Source organism: Lepidothrix coronata, unplaced genomic scaffold, assembly GCF_001604755.1.
Source record: "Lepidothrix coronata isolate B3197 unplaced genomic scaffold, Lepidothrix_coronata-1.0 Scaffold34, whole genome shotgun sequence".
Taxonomy (NCBI): domain Eukaryota; kingdom Metazoa; phylum Chordata; class Aves; order Passeriformes; family Pipridae; genus Lepidothrix; species Lepidothrix coronata.
Window position 1 is genome coordinate 2,139,101 of NW_016690214.1, and position 20,107 is coordinate 2,159,207.

Consider the following 20,107-nt stretch of genomic DNA (forward strand, 5'->3'; position numbering starts at 1 on the left):
CTGTTGTTCTTGTAAATTGAGGTCAGACTTGGGCTAAGAGATGCCAAATGCAGTTTTAAAGTCAGATACCGAGCCTGTGTCTGAACTAGCAGATTAAACTCGTCTGCGGCTGTTTGCTGGTGCTGCTGGGGCAGACTGGTGAGAGCAGCCTGCATCCACCCTGCTCACCACAGCAGGGAGGCCACATGCAAACAGCCTGTTGGGAATGCTCCCTTCCCCATGCTAAGTCCCAAACTGTGCCCAGGACTTTTCTGGGAAAGAATTAGTTGGTCCAAGCCCAAACCCATGCTAGTGCCTCTTCTGTTTAATTGTAGAGGTGATGTGGGTTTTGGTGCCTGGGAACACTCCTTGGTACCATTTCCAAACAATTTCTTGTGAGAAATGGCCCCACTTCGCTGTGAGACAGGGATGGGACGTGTCCAGGATGTATCTCTGTGTGGCAATCCTCATATTTTGCCCGGGGACATGGGAGATGGATCAACATGAAGCAGCAGGACTGATGGCGAGTAGCGGATTGTCAGCATAAAGCTACCAAAGGGCTGCCTGTCTAATCAAAAGGGGATGTGTCTGCTCCCTGCTCAGCTCAGGAAGATGCTGATTCCTCAAAAGCCTTGTGTGGCCGTGTGAACATGATCTGCAGCCCCAGAATTAGCTGAGGCAAGATGTGATCAGGAGGCAGCATCAGAGCGTCACTCTGGGATCCATGGGGCAGGGGAGGCTGGAGGTGTTCCCTGTTTCTCATCCCGCTGGTTTTAGGAGGGGAAAAGTCTCACGTATTCCCCCGTTGTTGGCTTTGCAGGGCAGGGAAGGAGCGGAAGAAGGAGGACAGGTATGCCCTGGACTGCCAGGAGAGAGCCTACTGGCTGGTGAACAGAACCCCCGTAAGTAGAGGATGATGGGGAGTGACTTTACTGTGCTCCGAGTGGGGCATTCCCAGATTCAGGGGGCAGAGCTTCCCAGGGCACGGCTGGCACTGGAGCCCTTCGGGGCTCAGGGGTGTCCTCGTTCATTTGTGGGATCCACAGACCTTAAACCAAAAGAGTCACAAAGCTGTTGATGTTTCTTGTCCATCACAGCCGGGCATGCAGGATGTCCTGGAGTACGGAGTAGACCGTGTAACTGATCCCAATGAAAATAAGGTAACCCAGGTGAGACAGTTGTTTGGTTTTTTTATTCACACCTACTCAGTTTGTTCAGGAGGACACAGACAGTGTCCCCGGGATTGTTGTTTTTTTGGGCATGACAGGCTGAGCGTGTCAGCTCAGCTGTAACAGCCCAACAGGCCAGAGGTTGAGGTCGTCTCGTCTGGGAGGTGGGGCCTTCAAAATAGGCTTTGGCAGCTTCTTCTGGCTTGAAATTACTTTGTCAGCTTTCTTGCCACACCAGTTAGTGTGGGTGCTTGGCTACAGGACATGTATTCTTTGCTGGTGAGACTGAATTAGGGAATCCTCTATCTCCAAGTGCTCATTGCTGCCTTGTTATTAGGGCTGAATGAATTGAGTGGGGTTGTGGGGTGTAAAGGGTCAGGGGAAAGATCCAGGTTTAAAATCAAAGGACAGAATACCTCCAAAAGGGTAATTAATGTGTGGTAAGAAGATGAAGATGTTGGTGTGGTGGATGGGAGACACAAAATGTTGCCAAAAAATGCATATTATAGACTTTAAAGAAAGAGAATTAAAGAACTGAAACCATGGAGGCTGTAACTGGGTGAACTGGTTCAGAGTCCACACTAAGACAGTTGCAGTCAGTGGATGAGGAGCTGGAGCTGCCTTTCCCTTTCTCCTTCAGTCCTTTGAAGTGATCCTGTATTTGTGCACTTTACTGTGTTCATTTGGAAGCAAAGTCAAAGCATCTCTCAGCAATTAAATGCAAATGTTACTGTGATCACACTCAAGGTATTCCCACAACTTCCCATTTTTCTAACAGCCTTTAAACATCTCAGCAGCCAGAGGCAGGATAATTGCTTTGGCCAGCTGTGTTCTGTTGCTATAGAGACTGAAAAGGAGCAAAGTGTAGGCTTGGGGTGTATTTTATTTTTCCTTGCTGTAAGTAGCAGCTGTTGAAAGCCTTTTTTAAAATCTTTTTTAAGAGTAAAGAAGTGGTGGAAAGAGGAGTAAGCCAACTCCTCGCCCACGGTTTTACAGCTGACACGGAAAGGATTTTAGGTTTGCAAACGGTCTGAAAGCCCACAGCCATCTGCCAGCTCCAAGAGGAAGTGAGCTGAGGGATCTCTGTTCAGTTCTACCCTGGAATGAGAGGTGGTCAGTTCCCCCTGTCAGTGGAGGCTCCAAGGAGGGCATAAACCAAAAGACACCAGCTTTGGGGTGACTTCACTGCCCTTCCCCTTTAAGCTGGTCTCTGGAGGCTGAGCTGAAGAGGGAAAGTTCTTCTTGCTCCTTTTGCTTTTGAGAGAGCGACTGACAACACTGAGACAGCCAAAAGCTCACATGGAGTCTCCTTTGGACAGGCAGCTTTGTTTTTTAACTTCTTACAGGCTCCTCTCACAGACACCTGTGGCTCAACAGCTTTGGTGAACAGAAAGGATGGGCCAAGCTCTGATTGGTGTCTCTGTTCCTGCTCAATCCAACCTTCACTTTGTTGGCCAAATAATTGGGGTTTTTATCTTGGCAGTTGAGAAAGAAAATTATTATTTTTTGACATCAGAGTGGCTTCTTTGAAGCTGATATTGGCATGAACATCTTTCACTTGCCCAGACCCTTTGGTGGGCTGCTCCCTCCCTGACTGATAGAGTCCTCTGGGGATAAACAGGGGCTCGAACTCCTTTGAAGGGGACTTTTATTACTGACCCATGGGCATCCCTTGCTGTTATAATGAGTTAGAGGTTGTAGCTAAGGCAGAAGTAGCCATCCATCGAGCAGCTAATTAAGTGTTGCTTTAGCCTTTTGTTACCCAGTTCTCAGACTCATGATTGAGCCTCACTGCTCAGAGAGTTACCAGGCAACTGCCAGACCCGCTGAGTGCCTGCAGGTTCGTGCTCAGCTTCTGCCTCTTGTAACCAGAGTGTTTCTGAAAGGTGCTTTAGCTCCCCCCAAAATCGTTGTGCTGGATTCAGGGGCTGCTGAATGAGATACCCTGGCTTGTTGTACACAGCAAATCAGCCACAGATCAACGAGTCGTTGCTGGCCTTTAATTTCATAAGTCCCTGTCAGTTTGGCTGATAAAGTTCTGCTGCATCATCACATCTTTGGAAGGAGCAGGGTCAGGAGCAGATAAACAAGAGGGGGCAAAACTGGCCTTTTGAGTGAAACTGGGCGTGTGGACTGTTGGGGATTTGATTTCCAGCTGCTGGGCTGGATGCACCAGCACAGTGGAGATGAGTGTTGAGATGAGCTTGTGCCAGACTTGGGATTTGCCTCTGGCACGTGGGCTGTAGGGAAAGGCCACGTCTGCCCCCGAGGAGGGGCGTTGGTGTGTGCAGGGGCAGCTCTGTGTGCCACAGTGCAGCTTGCAGTGTTGGAAGGGCAGTGCCCACAGGTTTGCCTTGCACTGAGCTCCAGGGGGAGGCCAAGCTGAGCTGGCCCTGCCCGGTGCTTGTGCAGGATCAGCCTCACATCTTGAAGAGCTCCGTGCTGTGTCTGTGTCAGGATCTGCAGTGTCCTGGTCGGTCCAAGATGAGCTCTGGACAACAACCTCTGCTTGTTCTTCTCTCCAACCTCCATCTGGGCATACACCCCAAAGCTGTTTCCAGCTGTTTATGAGCTCTGTAAACAGGGAATGGTGGCCAGACAGGCAAAAACATAATGACCATCCCCTCCCCGGTGTGGTCAGGAAGGCCCACGCTGAGAGCAGAGGAGATCCATGTGAATGGGTGGTTGGGAATCAGCAGATATCCCAGCTCTTGTTGGAGCTCATGGCATCAGCCCTGTGGATCAGGTCCAGGCACAGGCTCTGGAGCAGGTCCTGGCTGGCTCCCAGCTGAGCTCTGCAGCCTTTGTGCCCCGGGAGCGCTCGGCCAGAGGCACTGGGGTGTGACAAGGCCAGGCAGGGTGTCCTGGGTGCCACGATGTGTCCCGGGGAGGAGGAGGAGGAGGAGGAGGATGAGGATGTGTAACAGCTTGTGGCACTCGCCTGAGACAGACCCAGGCCTTTCACTAATTGCCATTTTGGTTTGAAGCCCGCGGGGCGGGGGAGCTGATCCGCGGTAATTGCGATAAGTCACTCGTTAAGGGCATTGCAAAATTAATCTCATTATGAGAAATGAGCCTTTTGTTCCGAATATGATTTCCTTCCAAATGAAGGGAGAGTGGGTGGGTGGCACAGGGCGCTTTGGCACCGCTGCAGTCACTCGTGGGGGTGAGGATGGGTGGGATGGTGGGGACCACTGGCAGTGCTCAGCAGGACACAGAGTATTCAGGGTCACTTGTGGCAGCAGTGAAGCTGGGAACTGGCTGTGGGAGCACTGTGGGAGAAAGGGAAAGGAAATGATGGGCAGATCTGGGGTGAAGCAGCTGAGATTCTTCACAGTTACTGTCGATTTGGGAACTGGAAAGGGCTGAGCACAGCCAGCACCTGCAGCCTCACGGGGTGCTCAGCACTGGGCTCCCCTTTGGCTCTGCTGCAGTTCAGTGGTGCTCAGCCCCCTTTTCTGGGTGAGCCTTGGCAAATCCCCTCCCCACCTCGAGCACCCCACCAAGGCCCCCTTGGTTTTCCCAGGCCCAGCTGTCCACCACACTGCCCTCCACACTCAGACAGTGGCAGGAGGGGATTCTTGGTGTAGGGTGCACTTAAAAAAAAAAATAAAATCTTCCCTTGTTTGCAGACATGGCATTGGCTTTGATTTTGACTCACCCACATATAATTTTTGTATTGTCATAGCATTTTAATTCATGTCTTTCCTTTTTTATGTAACGTTTAACTTACTGTGTTCTTCTTCTCTTTCCCACAGCTGTTTGTCTCGTGTGTGTGTGGTGGGCTGCCAACCTCTCAGACCCTTCTAGAAGATAACAAAACTTTACTGCCACATGAGTTGCCTCCAAGCCACTATGCCAGCACCCACCTCTCCTCACCCCACTGCACCAGGCCTGTCCGAGGCCCCTCTTGATAAAAAAGTGGAAGAAAATAGTTTGTTTTTAAAAACAACTAACGATTTTAATATTTTAAAGTCAGTGCATTAGCCACACTCAAATTCCATCAAATGGAACTGCTCAGCTGGCACTTGTAAACCTGATGAGGCCTGGCTTATATCTCAGGTTCCCCAAGGAGACAGGGAACTCCTGTTGTGCAGGAGGCAGCTGGCCTGCAACAGAAACACAGGTCTCTAAAGAGGACACTTCTAAGACAGTAAATCAGCAAATTTCTCTGCTCAAGCAGGTGATTTTTTTTTTGCCTTCCATTTCTACAGTCGGTCTGAAACAACAACACTGTAGAAATGGGGGGAAGAAATGGTGTCTACGTGGAAGGTGACCTGGGATCAGGGGTGCAGCAAAGAGCAGAGAAGGGTGAAAAGCTGTTCCTTGCTTACGGATCCTCCATCATTTATAAGATATCCCAGCAGCCTGTGAATCAGTGAGGGAGGTTTCCTGTCCTGTTTGTCCCTGCTGAGATGATGTGTCCTGCCACGTTCAGAGCTGGTCATGGTGTTTCCAGCAGGAAAAGCTTCCTCCCTTTCTCAAAGCCAATGTGATTTCTGTTGGTGCTGCTCTGGCCAGCCTGGGTCAGTGTTAGGGTCAGATGGGTTGGCTCCATGGTAGTGCTGTAGAGATTGACTGATCTGCTGCATATCTGGCTCCTGCTGCTGAAATGGTGAGTGTGCCCTCCCAAAACCAAGCAAGTTTCAGCAAAATGTGCATATTTTTCTTCCATGTACAGAACAGTTTCTCCATCCTGAGCGGGACTAGTGATGATGGTTAAAATGCAAAAGCAGGTCTGCACCACGATGGTCCCCTCACAGAGCAGCCCTGAGGGAACACCTTACCTTTCCAAAAACAGGGGCAGCTCGGGATGCAGGTTCTCTGGGGAGATGAGGGGAGAAGCAGGGCTGCCTGTGGCATTTGGTACCAGATGCTTCATCCCTCACCTCTCACAAACTTCACCAAGGCACTCTGCAGACCCCTGCCTGCCACAGGGTTACTTTGATAGAACTTCTGGGATGCAGATCTTGGCTAAAACAGGAACTGAAGAAGTGAAACCCCTCCTGAGCCTTTAAAGTCTTGCTGGGAGCATCCCTGAGTTAGCCTGTCTTTCCTTCTCCCTTCTGCAGTTTATTTCACACAAAGTAACTGTGCTTCAAAGGAAGCTGTGTGAATAAACACCCTGCAGTTAATTTCTTGCCTTCAATTGCTTGCTCATTTGTGGATGACATGTAACATAGTCTGAGTTATTCAAATCACAACGTAAACACCCCTTGCACAGCAGATACTGCTTCTGAGGCTTTTAATTGTGGTGTTTATATTTTGCAATGTGTTGGTTCCTGTCTCCTTTAGCTAATATTGAATGATCTAATCTGTGTCTCGTAAATGAATCTATTTTAGCTCCATTAGAATAACCCCTTAATTGAAGGCATGCAGGCAGCCTGTGATGGGAGAAGCAATGCTAAACAGTAAATACAGCTAATGGGACGATTTACCGTGTGTGGATGCTCTTAGCTTTGATGATACCCTGATTAGCTGAGCTGCTGTGTTTGATTTTAATTGTAATGAGAATTAATTGGAGAGCGCTGCACAGCGGCAGCCCTGCAACGGTGTTTCCACGCCTCAAAAAAAAAAAAAAAGGCAAGTTTAATCACCCATCCCAATGTAATGGTTTTCTTTCTTTTACAGAAAAATACTATGGAAGCTTATAGGAGAGAGGTAAGTGGTGCTTACTTCTCTTCCAGGTGTTCATCCTGTATGTGTTGCTTACATCAGTGTGGGATGGGGGCTCAAACCCCCTGTGCAGGGGGTGTTTTAAAAACAGAGTCCCTGCCCCGTGGAGCTTTTGATCAGTGTGCTTTCAGGACATTCCCTGCCCCTGCACCTCCCAGTGCAGGCAGCCAGCAGCTCTCCTGGTGATGGGAAGGCTCAAGCAAGGACAGACACCAGGGCTAAATCCAATAGATCAGAATTAGTGGTGGGGAAATCACAGGAGATACATCCAGTGGCGCCAGTGCAGAGACAGCCAAGAATCAATGATAATTACATGCTAAATCATCCAGAGCATTTGTAGGTGCCGAGGATGGTAACTATTATTCAATTTTTATATAGCATGGGGAGCGCTTTTTAATTACTTGCACATTGCAAAATGCTCTTCTGATGTTTGCAGTAAGCTCAGTGAAAACAGACATTTTAGTGAGGCAGTTTAGGGATTCTGTGATTCCTTGGACATGCAATAGTTAGGGAAGAAGCAGTCCCTGCTGTAGTTTGCCTTACTACCTGGGAGGGGGCATATCTGAGGTTCAGATAGGCCTTGTCTTCATATCTCCACGCTCCTAACCATGGCCGTGTCTGATCCCTCTCAGATCATGTACTATCAGCAGGCCATTGGGAAGACCAGAGTGAAATCTTCTGTCTCTCTTGGAGGGTAAGTCCTGATTTCCTTCTGTCCACACATTAATTAGTCTTCAGTGCTTATCTCCTAATGAGATGATGAAGCTGTCTGCTCCGGCAGCTGGTGACTCAGCCGGGGAATCGATGTGGTGGCCTCACGCTGGGCTGTCTGGGCTCTGTGTTGTCTGGGCCAGGAGGCAGAGGAGGGATCAAAGTCCCAGGCAGGATGAAGAGGCTCCTTGGGAGCAGCACCAGCCCCTGGGTTGAGATTCCCTCTGAAATCAAGGGATGCTCAGACTGGGCCGGGCTGTGGCGCTGGGACACAGCTCTGCAGTCTGGAAAAGTAGCTGAGTGGAGCTGCCTCGTGAGGGTCCAGCAGGGATGAGCAACCAGAGGGGAAAGGCTGGCCCTCCAGCTCCTGGTTGCCAGTCTGCTGGCCTGGATTCACCCCCATGAGTGTTCCTGCCCCATGGTGATGTTCACCAGAAGGCAGCAGAGCTGGGAAGTCGCTGCTGGTTCTGTATTACAGAGGAACACACTCCTCTCCGTGAGAGCAATTAATTAGCAATTCCTCTTCCCAGTGGGAGTGTTTCCTGATCAGATTCTTGATGCAGCCAGTTAAGTGCAAAGCATCCAGTCCTGGCACGAGCCATCGGTGTGTTTGCCAGAGGCATTTCTCACCTGGAGCCTTGTGTGCTGACCAAGTGCAGCCCATAGCACCCGTCTGGTTTCCACAGTCATTGCCACCAGAGATTCATACCAGATCTAAGATAAACAAGGTGCTCAGGCCTGTTCTCTGGAGAAGACGGTCGTGGATGAATGAAATGGGAGGGAGAATCTGTCTTCTGAGAGCCAGGACTTGCAGGGCACCAGCAGTTCTGCTCATTTAATCTGTCACTGACTCGAGGTCACTTCAAACTCTCCTGCCTCAATTTTCCGAGCTGGAGCTGGAGACACCTGGCTACCTTCCAGGAATTTTGTGTTGCTTAACTGTTTGACAATGGGGCTTTTCACTCATTAGTTCTGATGGGATTAGTTCTGCCTATCACCTAGATGAAAAATCCTCAGGAAATTTGGAGCTCCATGTCAGCTGCAGGATTGGGTCCAAATCAGATTATTATCGATGAGCAGCAGCTGGACAGTGTGCACGCTTCAGAGCATTGCACTGATTTAGGAGGAGCTCCAGAGCACTAATCTTCGAAAGGACAGGGCTGTGTTACCTGGTTGGCAGGTTGAGATTTGTTTGATTAGAATATATGGACTGTAGTGAATCACACAGGTGCTGGGTGCCTTGGCATTTGCAGTGGGAAGATAGGATCGAGCACTTGTGTGCCAGCCCGTGGTTTGCTTTGTGCAGGAGCATTGTATAACTGCAGGATCTGTGCCAAAGTGCCCGTTAGCAACGGGCCCCTGGACAGTGCACTCCCAGCTCTGAGCACATGAAAGCACTTTGGCCTGGGAGGAATTTTAAACGCAGAAACCAGATGATTTTTTTTGAGAATGAAAAAGGGAGGAGAGAGCTAAAATTCCGGGACATTAGTGAAATCGGTTGTAATTATAAGTCTGGCCAAGTTAGAAGGTAGGAGAAGTGTTTGTCTGGTTCCTGCTGGGATAGAGACAGCTTTGCTTTGTGCCAAGCCCTCAGAGCCATTTGCAGAGGAATGAGCTGTGTGGTAGGTGAGGGAGGAAAAGAGAAGCTGAGATGGGCTCTCAGGACTCCCTCAGTTTCCTGGAGCTCCCTGGGCTCTCCCACAGCTTGTGGGAAGGCTGGGGAGAACCTACCTGAGTGAACACAGAGCTTGTGTTCCTCTTCTCTGGCACTTCCATCCCAGGATGGTGCAGGATCAGGCCTTTGCCAGCTGGCTGGAGAAGGAGACAGAAACCATTGGGGGGCTTAGTCCCACTTCTTGAAGTGAAGGGGCAAAAGGAGGTGATTGAAGAGAGTCTTGTGTCTCCTTACCCTTGAACTGACAAATTCACTGCTTTGAAAGACAGCCAGGAGATTTCTGTTTGGGAAATGGGAAAGGTTAACTGAGCTAATGAATCAGTTTTTCTAGGAAGGCAGGGGTCATGTTCCAGATCCCTGTTGCTGATAGGGCTGCACCTCTGAGGAGACCCATAGACTGTACAACCAGTTATGTGCAGTTCTGGCTTCAAATTGATGTTTTGATTTTGGATTTGTTGCAGGCTTGTGAAGTACTCTGAGCAGTTCCTCTCCAATGATCCTATCCTGTCTGGATGCCTCCCCAGCAACCCCTGGATAACAGACGACCCTGAGTTCTGGGATCTCAATGCAAAGCTGTGTGTATTTGTATTGTTTTGCCAGCTTGTGGTTTACACTGACCCTTATGCTGATAGAAATCAGGAAAGGGAATCACTGATTTCATTATCATATCTGTTCTCTGATCATGAGCAGGGAAGTGTTCCCTTTATGACACAGCTGGGCCATACTAAAGAAACTTGGGAATACTCCATGCTGAACTTCCAGCACTGCCTTCTTCAAGTGGAGCCTTCCTTAACATTACAGAAATACCTGAACTGATGATGGCAGTGTGCACTCAGCCCCTGCTGAGTGTGTCTCATCCCCCCCCTTGGATGAGTGAACTCCACCTTTACTAGCACAGGAATGGGATATGACCAGTTACACTCAGGTGTAGCACGTGGTTTGGTGTTAACCTCGATTGGGTGCTGACAATGATTTAGCAATTCAGGGTTCAGCTGCTCCCCTTGGTCATTGCTCACACCTCAGGCTACTTTCTTAGGAGAGACTTTGGGTTGGAGGCACACAGTGGTGATATGTCCTTTCTCCCTTGGTTTTCCCTCTGGATAATAGTTGCTAATTACACAGTGGCATCTCAGGGCTTGAAGCAAACATTTTACTGGTTCTCGTGTGAGACCAGCAATCCTGTTAGAGTGATTCTGTCCCATTAGACAGCCCCAGAGGATGCCTTCCCTGAATGCCTTTATGAGAAGCAAAGCTTTGGGCAGCAACCAGTGCCTCCTCCAGAATGGGACTGAGTCAAACCTCAGGGCCAAGCTGGGCTGTCACTCAGAGAGCAGCATAAATCCCAGTTAAATCCTCATCCCGCTGCGGACCGAGTTGTTTAATTACAACTTAGTGGGTTGACTTCAGGAGCTCATTACACCATTCTGGAAAACAGAGAGTGCTGAGAAGTCCCTTGGCATTCCAGCAAAGGGCATTTTGGTTTTAATTAATCTGCTAATTAGGTGGGCCACACGAAGTTGGCAGTGCTGTTTGTTTTTCTCCCCGGGCAGGGTGGAAGTCCCCACCAGGATGCGTGTGGAGAGATGGGCCTTCAACTTCAGCGAGCTGATCCGAGACCCCAAAGGGCGGCAGAACTTCCAGCTCTTCCTGAAGAAGGAGTTCAGCGGTGGGTCTGCTGTGTCCCTGCCTGTGTCCCTGGGCCCAGGCAGTGGCAATGCCACCGAGTGCAGGCAGGGAAGGGCTGTCGGAGGCAGCGGCTGTGCAGCCAGGGCAGCTGGTACCATCTAGTGGCACGGGACACACGGTACAGCCGGGACATTCCCGGCCTGTTTAGATGAGATTTTAGGAAGGAATTCTCCCCTGGGAGGGTGGGGAGGCCCTGGCACAGGTTACCCAGAGAAGCTGTGGCTGCTCCATCTCTGGGAGTGTCCAAAGCCAGGTTGGAGCAACCTGGGCTGGTGGGAGGTGTCCCTGCCCATGGCAGGGGGTGGAACAAGATGATCTTTAAGGTCCCTTCCAACCCAAGCCACCCTAGGATTCTGTGATTCCTCCTAGAGAAGCTGGAACTGGCTGAACTCACAAGCTCTTAGAGGTGTCAGTGGGCAGAGAGCAGGGGAAAGCTGTTTTCCTCCTTCGGTCCCAAGAGGATTTTCCAGCTGGCTAAAGAGTTTGGAGAGACCGATTTAGGGCCAACACATATTGAGCCAAACAATTTCAGCTTAGGAGTTAATAAATGGGATTGTGTTTCGCTCAGTCTCACTCTCTGCCGATTGTCTCCTTGTTATGCAGGAGAGAATCTGAGTTTCTGGGAAGCGTGTGAGGATCTCAAGTATGGAGACCAATCCAAGGTCAAAGAAAAAGCAGAAGAAATTTACAAGTGAGTGTGAAAATTTTACATTCTTAAACTCTCTGTACATGAGTCCCACCACCTTCCAGTGGCTGTCATTCTCCAAATGTTTTATTCCTGAAACTTTTCTGTGTAACCTGTGGCTGTCTTATGACCCCACATAGGAAAGGAACCTTTGGAGATGAAAGCAGAAGTGTTGTTCTGTTATGTTGGTACTTTTCCTCTCTGTTCTCCACTATGACATTTCAGCATCAGCATGTAATTTAAATAGCAGCGTGGAATGGCAAAGATCATGGGGCTGCCATGAGGAAAGTGGAAAGACCCTTTTGCTTCCAGTGGGCTAAAATTTGGTTTATAGCTCAAGAGGAAGTGTCTGCATGTCTCTGGACATGGAGGTTGCCCAAGATCAGGACAGCAAATTGAGTGGGGAGGCAGGAATCCCTGCATAGGCAGGAATCCCCATGAATTCCCCAGTTGCTAATGGCACTGTGGATCCCTCCTCCATGCAGGCTCTTCCTGGCTCCAGGAGCACGGCGCTGGATTAACATCGATGGCACAACAATGGGCATCACAGTCAAAGGCCTCAAGCATCCTCACAGATATGTTCTAGATGCTGCTCAAACCCACATTTACATGCTGATGAAAAAGGTTTGTTATTTGTTTCCAAAGCCTAAGAGGGATTCCAGTCCTCTGGGCCTTTCCCAGTGCCTTTGTGTGTTATCAGCTGTCTCTTTCAAGGGGCCTTTGTTTGAAAATCCCCCGAGTTTGCTGAGTTAAGCAAGTGCTGCTTCAGGCCTTTGTGTTTTGCTGCTTCTTCCCTCTAAGGCAGCCTGTCCCCAAGGTGGTGGGGGTCAGGTGGCTGCTGGAAGTCCTGCTTTCTGATTCTACCAGCTCATGCACATTGCACTGAAAGCAGCAGAACCAGACTGATTTTTCACCCCTCGATGAAAAGTTTGGCTCCTGAAATACAAGCTCCTCACCTTGCAGTGACTGTGACACCCTGCTGGCCTGGGTTAAGCTCCGTTCAGATCTTTTGAGCTGGGTCTTACCTGTGAAGCTTTATTGTGAGATGGAAAATCCTGGGAATTTTACACCAAGATGAAAGGGTATTGGTTTAAATAGCTACATTTGCCTGAAAGATGCAAAGTCCCTTGGGCTGCTGGGGGAGATTATCCAGTTCCCAGCCTCCCTGGCTCCTGAGCAGCTGTATTTGGTGGTGATTTTAATAAGGGTGTTTGCAGCCCATAACTACCAGTTTCTCTTTTTTCTCCTAGTAGGACTCCTATGGCCGCTATTTAAAGTCTCCAATATACAAGGAAATGCTGGCCAAGGCTGTTGTGCCACAAGAGACTGTCAAAAAAAGGCAAGTGAAACTGGCTGTAATTGTGGGGTTTGTTTTCCTTGTTGTAGCAAGGGTAGAAAAAGCTCAAGTTGCTGCAAAATTACTATGATTTAGATGTTCTCTTAATTAAATAAAATTTTTCACTGAGAAGATGCTTTGCTTTGAGACTGGTGGTGCTGTTTATTCATGAGCCCTTTGGAAGTGGCTTGTGTACAGTCGGAATAGACGTGACAACTCTCAGCTGCCTCCTCTGTTGGGTCTGTTTAGAAGGGCTGTGACTGTTGAATTAATCATAGCTCCTTTCCCGGAAGGAGAGAGCACTGTGTCCTGGGCATGGGAAAACTCCTGCCCGTGAAACATTGGCTGCCAGAGCAGAGCCAGAGTTCGGGATCCTCTGTGGGATCTGCCCATCTCTGCCTGGACAAAGCTGCTTAGGGGAGGTGACAAGCACATGGGAACAAACAGCACCTTGCTTGTGAGTGACAGCTGGCACAAGGTGGATGCCCTTAGAATTGGGTTTTTCCTGAGCAAGGTGAAGGTTGTACAGCAAATTTAGGCCGTTTGAACTGCAGTTGCTCCTAAAGCTGAGTGGGCAGTGTCAGAGCCAGACTGGGTGATGTGCTCCTTTCTCTGTTCCTCTTCCACTCGCCAACCCAACAAGCAAGAAAGAGGAATCGTGGACTTTCACACTGTTGTTTCATCTAAAGCCTATTTCAAGGCAGTGGAAAAAGCCCTGCTGCTGACTTGTCTGAGGTCTGGTTAGTTTGTCCCTGAGCCACACATCACGAGGTCGCTGGCTAGTGCTGGTTGATCCTGGTGGCTGCCTTCGTGCTTGTCAGTGCTTGTTCTGGACACTCAGTACTCAGCATCCTGTAAAGCTGGAGAGCTGGTACCTCATCCAGAGCTGGGTTAACTCTTGTTCCCAGTGCTGCTGCAAGTGGATTTGCTGTAGCAGGGAGCAGGTGGGTTTTTTGGGTATCACAAAGAAACGCCTATACAGGTCCCTGTCTTGATCTTACTCAGGATACCAGAGAAAATTCCACTGATGTACACTGCTTGGCTCCACAACCAGTGTGAGTTATGTCAAACACAACAACAGGAGGAGTGTGGATGGGCACTGGAGCCCCTCAGGAGCAGGACCAGCACTGCCTTTACGCTTTTAGCAGTTCTGGAGCTGACGTGTGACGATGAGTCACCCAGTCCTGCTTTGAACCACCTCCTCTGCATTTTGCACTTCTTTATCCACCCCTGTGCCCGAGCTTGCCCTCCTGGTGACTTTGCTTACCAGGGATGAGTTTTTGGTGCCCTTCTCCACACTAACACCCTGCTCCTTTCCCTCACTCCCTCCCAGCACCGGCTTGTTCGGGCGCCGCCACCTCCGCTCCAGCCCCAGCCCCATCATCCTGAGGCAGCAGGAGGAAGAGGCCAAAGCCAGGGAAGCCGCCACCACCGTGGACATCACGCAGGTCATGAGCAAGCTGGACCGCAGGAACCAGCCCCAGCCTCCCAAGTAGGCTCTGAGCCCCGCAGGGCACAGCACAGGGAAAAGACAAGCCGAGGCCGGTGTTGAGCTTCGTCTCCCCTTCCTGAAGGTGTCAGTGCTGCTTTAGGTTTCCCAGGCCGGCTCTCTGCCATCAGCCGGCTTCCCACGCGTTGCCATGGCTTCTGGAGAGCAGATGTCGCTTCCCAGGCATGCCAGGCAGGGAGTGCTGGCAGGGCTGGGCTGCCGCCTGTGCCAGGCTCGGGGGGCAGGACCCCGGCTCCCCCCCACACACCTCCGAGGGGAGATGACTTCTGCCTGTCCCGAGATTCCCCCCGGGAGGCTGGGTAGCCCAGCTGCCTCTCCCTGCCCCCTGCTCTTCGGGGAGGTGGGATAGCACCCAGTAAAGTGCTGCCCTTTCCAGTCCTTTGGGTCCAAACCAGCCTTCCTGGGAGCAGTGGTGGATGACCCCGAGGGGAGTAGGGAGAGGTGACCCACCTCAGAGTGTCCATGCTGGCTTCCATCCCCTGAGGAGATGTGCACCTTTCCAAGGGGTGCATCTGGCACCCCCTGAGAGGAGCACACCCCTCACTCCAAGTATCCTGCACTTCCCAGCTAATGCAACAGGAACACAGGCAGAAGAGCCAGGGAGGCTCCTTGCTGAGTGTTTCTGAAGCTTTGGTTGACCCTTTGAATTTGAATGTCACTCCCAGATCCTCCCAGCACGCTGGAGATGATCAGTGGGAAGCTCTGCTCTCCCTGTGCCGTGAGCTGGGTGTGCAGGTGCAAAGAGCCACCCCTTGCCAGAGCCTGCACGAAACCCTGAGAGATTTTATCAAATCCTTCCCACCTCTTGTCTTGTCTTTTTCCTGCTCTTCTATTTTGTCTTGTTAAAAAACCCAACAGGAGGTAGTTCCAGTTGTAGCCCAGAGGCAAGAGAGGACAGGGTAGAGGTGTTAAGAGATGATTTCAACTTTAAGTAGTGTTTTTCTTTTTATTTGCTCTGTCTCTTTTGCTCTGTAGAATGAGGCAAACTAAAATACTGTTTTAGTGCTAAAGAGCTCGGGGAGATTCCAGGCTTTGCTGGGAAAGCACAGCATGTCTGGACCAGGCCAGCGATTACCAGAAGTGCAAAGATTCCTGCAAAGCCCAGTTAAGGGAATTGGAGGGGCAGAAAATCTTCCTTGTTTGTTAAAATTTTAGGGAAGTAGAGGGACTGTGTGGAAGCACTGAGGTATGGGAAGCTGCTTCTCTCTGGTTTGTATTGTTCATCCATTTTAAATACTGATAGGATTTTACAGGAAATGGGAGATCATAGGATCATTGGATTGGGTTGGAAGGGACCTTAAAGATCATCTCGTTCCACCCTCTGCCATGGACAGGGACACCTTCCACTAGACCAGGTTGCTCAGAGCCCCAGCCAGCCAGGCCTTGGACACTTCCAGGGATGAAAGCTGGAGAAAGCTGGATGGGAAGGGGGGCCCTCAGATAATGGGGTGCATGCAGACCAGCCCCTTGGAGCCCTGGGGTCCCCAGGTCCATGCAGGCCAACTGCCTGTGAACAGGGGGACAGTCAGGATGTCACTGTGTCCCAAAACAGCCTGAACAGTGACTCCTGCCCTCCCCGTGTGTGTTACCAGGGGCAGAATCAGGGCTGTACAATCTGATCTGGTGTCACTGCAGAACTCATCTCCTTCACTTGTGGCTGAGCCAGGGAGATTTTCCTGACCTTCATTGACCTATCGGTGATAAACCTTCTTAGAGGAATTGAAACCGAGTTGCCCAAGACTTTCACTCTGATGTCAAGGCCTGTGCTGTCTCTGCTCTTACTCCTGGTGGAAGCAAAGGCACGTTTTGCAATGCTCTGCAGGGGACCAGGATCAGCCTTTTCTTTAATTGCTCTTAAAACCCCAAGGCTTTGTTGCATCAGGTGCTGAGCACCATCAACCTACCTTGACATAAGAGCACTGAAAGGTACTCCAAAACCTGGCAGGGTTGGTCCAAAGCTCCTTGGCTGTGATGAGCTCTACAGTCTCTCCAGAGTTTGTGTGACATGGAGCACTGAGCATGTTGGGATTGCCAGGATGTAGTAACATGTGGAAGATCAAGTCAGGGTATAAATAATAAATAACAAATCTGTGTGTTCTAGTCAGTCCCTCTGATTCTACTTCTATTTTGTCTGCTGCTTTGCTTGTTATGTTCTCTGTACCCATTCCTTTCTCTGAGTTTTCGTCATCTCTGCTTTGCACCGCTGTTCCCCTGCCATGGGTTAGTGTGGCACGTTCAGGAATCGCTGTGTATGTGGAACACCAGTCACTGCTTGTGGAACACCTGTCTGACACACACAGGCAGGGGCTGGCTCTGCTCTGCCACAGGCTGAACGAGCTGGCACGGCCCAGCCTTCTGTTCCTCGTCCCTTGCTGCTCAGTCCCCGAAGAGGAAGGTCGCCTGGTACAAGCTGAACTTCACGTTGTGCCAGAAATTGTTTGTTTCCATTGGAAATCAGCAATGTGTTGTTTCATTTCTTGGTCATCTCTCCCGCCCATTCATCTGTCTAATAAAAATAAATGTAGAAAATGGAAGAAGAACCAAGTTCATCCTTCTCTGTCCCGTCTCAGTGTGTTCATTGCTCACTGTGTCATCACTGCATGTGTGTGTACATGTTCTATGTGTACCTCTGCCCTCAGCCCTTCTCCTTGGGCACTTGAGCTGCATTTCATTTCTGCTGGGAGTGAGTCCTTGGGAAATGGGAGGGGACCCAGCATGCAGCTTGTCCTCTGCTGCTTGTCCTGTGCTTGTCCTGTCCAATTTATACTTGGGCTTGTCCTGAGGGCTGAATGAGCTGAGCTGGAGCCTCCACAGCCCCAGCCAGGGACACTGGGGGCTTCAGCACAAGTTGTGATTTGTATTACCAGTCATCAGGGCTCGGGCTTAGAGTGTGTTCCTTGGGCACGGCAGCAGCCAGTGCAGTGCTGCCTTGGGTGTGACATGGCTGTGGTGTTCATAACCAAGATCACATTCTCGGGATGACAGGCTCCCCCGTGCCTGGAGCTAATCCTTGTGAGGAATGAGACAAGCTGGTGTCTCCTCCAGCATCCCAGTGGGCGTGGGGCCGGATCTGTCAGCACCCACTGGGGCTGGTAGCAATGACCCCGTTGCTTTCCGTAGGCAAGTTGTCACACCTCCGCGCTCCTGCTGGAGGGCAGGGAAGGGGACAGAGCTGCAGGGTGGGGACACTGGCACAGGCCTGGCTGGGGTGGCTGACAGCTGCCTCCCAGCTGAGCCCTGTCTCTCCTGGCAGCACTGTGGCTGCCCTGGCCCTGTGGCACTGGGCCCTTCTCCAGAGAAGCAGAGGGCTTGTTCTCCCGATGGAGCCTGGAGAGACCAGACACCAGTGTGCCACCGCCGAGCCTGACTGAGCCTATCTCCTTTTCCTCCCCACAGCCGTGCCACCTCGCCTCCCAGGCCCCTCGCCCAGCTGCCCACGCTGGCACCAGCACCCCTCCTTTGCCCACCCTGCCTCCAACCCCGCCTGGCCCCCCGGCCCTGCCCCAGGGCACCGCCTGCCCCTCGCCCACCAGCCTGGCCCTGGACGGCGGTGGCACCGCGGGCACCCTGCGGGACCCCCGGGGGGCCGGGCCTGGACCCTTCCCCTCGGGCAGCAGGAGGTCCCTGGGCCGGTTCCTGAGGAGGGGCTGCTGGACCTCGCCCACCTTGGCTGTGCTGTCGCCCCGGTGCCCGGCCGTGCCCCACGGGAAGGTGCAGCCGCTGGGAGAGCGGGAGCGGCGGCTGCGCCCGGACGCCAAGGTGGTCAGCAGGTCAGTACTGCCCGGGCACCTGGGCATCCTCCCCTCCACCACCATTGCTCTTTGTAATTAGCCAGAGGTCTCCAAGAACCCACCCGACAGCCGCCTTTCCTACCCTTGCTGCTAAACCCCACCAATCCCACCTGTGCCACCTAAATCCCGGCCAGGCTCTGAAATGTCTCTTCCCCCTGTCTCCACACCTACTCTCCACACTGGATGTGTTTTCTGATGGGATCAAGGCAGGAGACAACTCCGATGGTGCCTCTGCTGTGCTCACACCTCCTGTTCGGGGGTGCAAAACCCCGGGTTTTACTTTTAATCCCTCAATTTGGAAAACCACTCGTATATTGGTGTTTGTTCTTGAGCGCTGGTTCAGGTTTGGTTTAGTGGTTTCAAGTCAGAGGATACCCAGAAGTGACAAGGGAGGAGAAATCTTGAGGGAGAGTCGTGAAGCATTTGTTGCTCTGGGGCAGGAGGTGTGAGAGGGGGGATTTTTTCCAGGAGAGGCTCTCCCTGTTGGAACCAAACCCCGGCCATGTCCCTCACTCAGAGAACCATGTCCCTGCTGTCAGTTAACCCACCTCTACTGCTGACTGAGTGGATGAGTCCACATTATAAATTCAAAAGCACAAACCTGGGGGCTCCTGCTCCACCTTGCTCCACGCTCCAGAGCTGTGTCACACGGCTTCTCAGCTTCAAAGGGGTGGGAGCTCACATTCCCCTCATTTTCCCTCTCTGTGGGCTCTTGTGCCTGGGCGCTTTGCTTTGGGATTTGGGGTTTGAACAGTGGAAGTCTCCAAGCCGGGCTCGGTTCGCTGCCTCCGAGCACATCAAAAAGTGCCGTGTGTGTGTGTGATGAGTCTCTGTTTCACAACACAGCTTCTTCCAAGTCAGAATGGACGTGCCTTCGGAGAGCCGAGTGTGCCCCGAGGGCTCCGAGGAGGGGGAGGACGGACACCCCCGGGCTCGTAAGGACTCCACGAAGGAGCTGATCTGCCCCTGGGTGACCCCCATGGAGAAGGGGAGAGCAGGGTAACGAGCAGCCCCGGCATGGATGCTCTTTCCAGGCCCGAGACCGCAGTGGGTCAGCACATGGACCATGTTGGAGAACTACATTAGAGCCATCCCTCAGCATCGGGGGCACTCAGACCACCACAGCGACAGATAACAGACCCTGCAGTGCCCGTTTGTAATCCAAGAACTCAGAGTGTTTCTGGACTGGTTTCATTTCCTATCTTTGGTTTATCCAGGTCTGTTCACGACAGACTTGTGGATAAATGAAACTCTTTCCTAGCGTTGGAGCAGATGGAGAGTGTATGTGTGTGTGAATGTCCTGGAAACGGTGTCTTGTTGGAGTTTCTTGCTTGGCCATGAGGTGTCAGCACACTGAACCCAGCACAGCTGGAGCAGGGCTGGCAGGGGTTTTTCACAGCCCGACTCAGGCTGCAGTGCCAAGATTGGGACGTGTTTGTGTCCCCAGCCTGGGTCCACCTCTTATTTATAACAATCTTTTAGTTTAAAAGCAGGTTTATTAAGACACAGATGATTGCTGGGGAAAATAAAGTACCCCCTCATGAGAAGCTGTGTGGCATAGCATCGTTCCTTCATCCAAACCAAAACTGATCCCAGAGGGCAAGGAGTGCAGAAGGGAGAGCAGAGGCTCCAGAGCCCTCCTGCACTAGCTCCAGCTTCCCAGTGCATGGGTTTGAAACCATAGCTTGAACTGCACCCCAGAAACACCTTGGGAAGATCCAAACCAAATTTTGGGACCCTCCAAACTCAGATTGATGCATTGCCATGGCCTTTACCTGTGCTGATATCAGGAGTGTCAGACCATTGCCTTCCTTATGTCGTGTGGTGTTTGAAGGTGGTGTTTCGTTCACGTGGAGGGGTTCCCTCGGTGTGTGTGCTGTGGGTCACTG

At 51.3% G+C, this 20,107-nt stretch overlaps 1 protein-coding gene across 3 annotated transcripts in view; it reads left to right on the top strand.

Moving 5' to 3' along the window:
* RGS9 (regulator of G-protein signaling 9) overlaps positions 1–17,908 on the top strand; it is a 30,003-nt gene extending 12,095 nt beyond the window's left edge. The window contains exons 8-18 of one of the 3 annotated variants that reach the window (XR_001874269.1): positions 800–881; positions 1,077–1,139; positions 6,780–6,809; positions 7,457–7,518; positions 9,672–9,785; positions 10,761–10,876; positions 11,500–11,587; positions 12,067–12,205; positions 12,835–12,920; positions 14,251–14,491; positions 17,824–17,908. Coding sequence is in view for 2 of the 3 variants with exons in the window: in XM_017812193.1 (XP_017667682.1) it covers positions 800–881; positions 1,077–1,139; positions 6,780–6,809; positions 7,457–7,518; positions 9,672–9,785; positions 10,761–10,876; positions 11,500–11,587; positions 12,067–12,205; positions 12,835–12,920; positions 14,251–14,413 (943 nt within the window). In the remaining variant the exon portion in view is untranslated. Of the gene's footprint in view, positions 1–799; positions 882–1,076; positions 1,140–6,779; positions 6,810–7,456; positions 7,519–9,671; positions 9,786–10,760; positions 10,877–11,499; positions 11,588–12,066; positions 12,206–12,831; positions 12,921–14,250; positions 17,084–17,823 lie in introns of those variants that run through there. The other 2 variants (XM_017812193.1, XM_017812194.1) reach the window with 2 other exon arrangements.
* Positions 17,909–20,107: the final 2,199 nt, after the last annotated feature.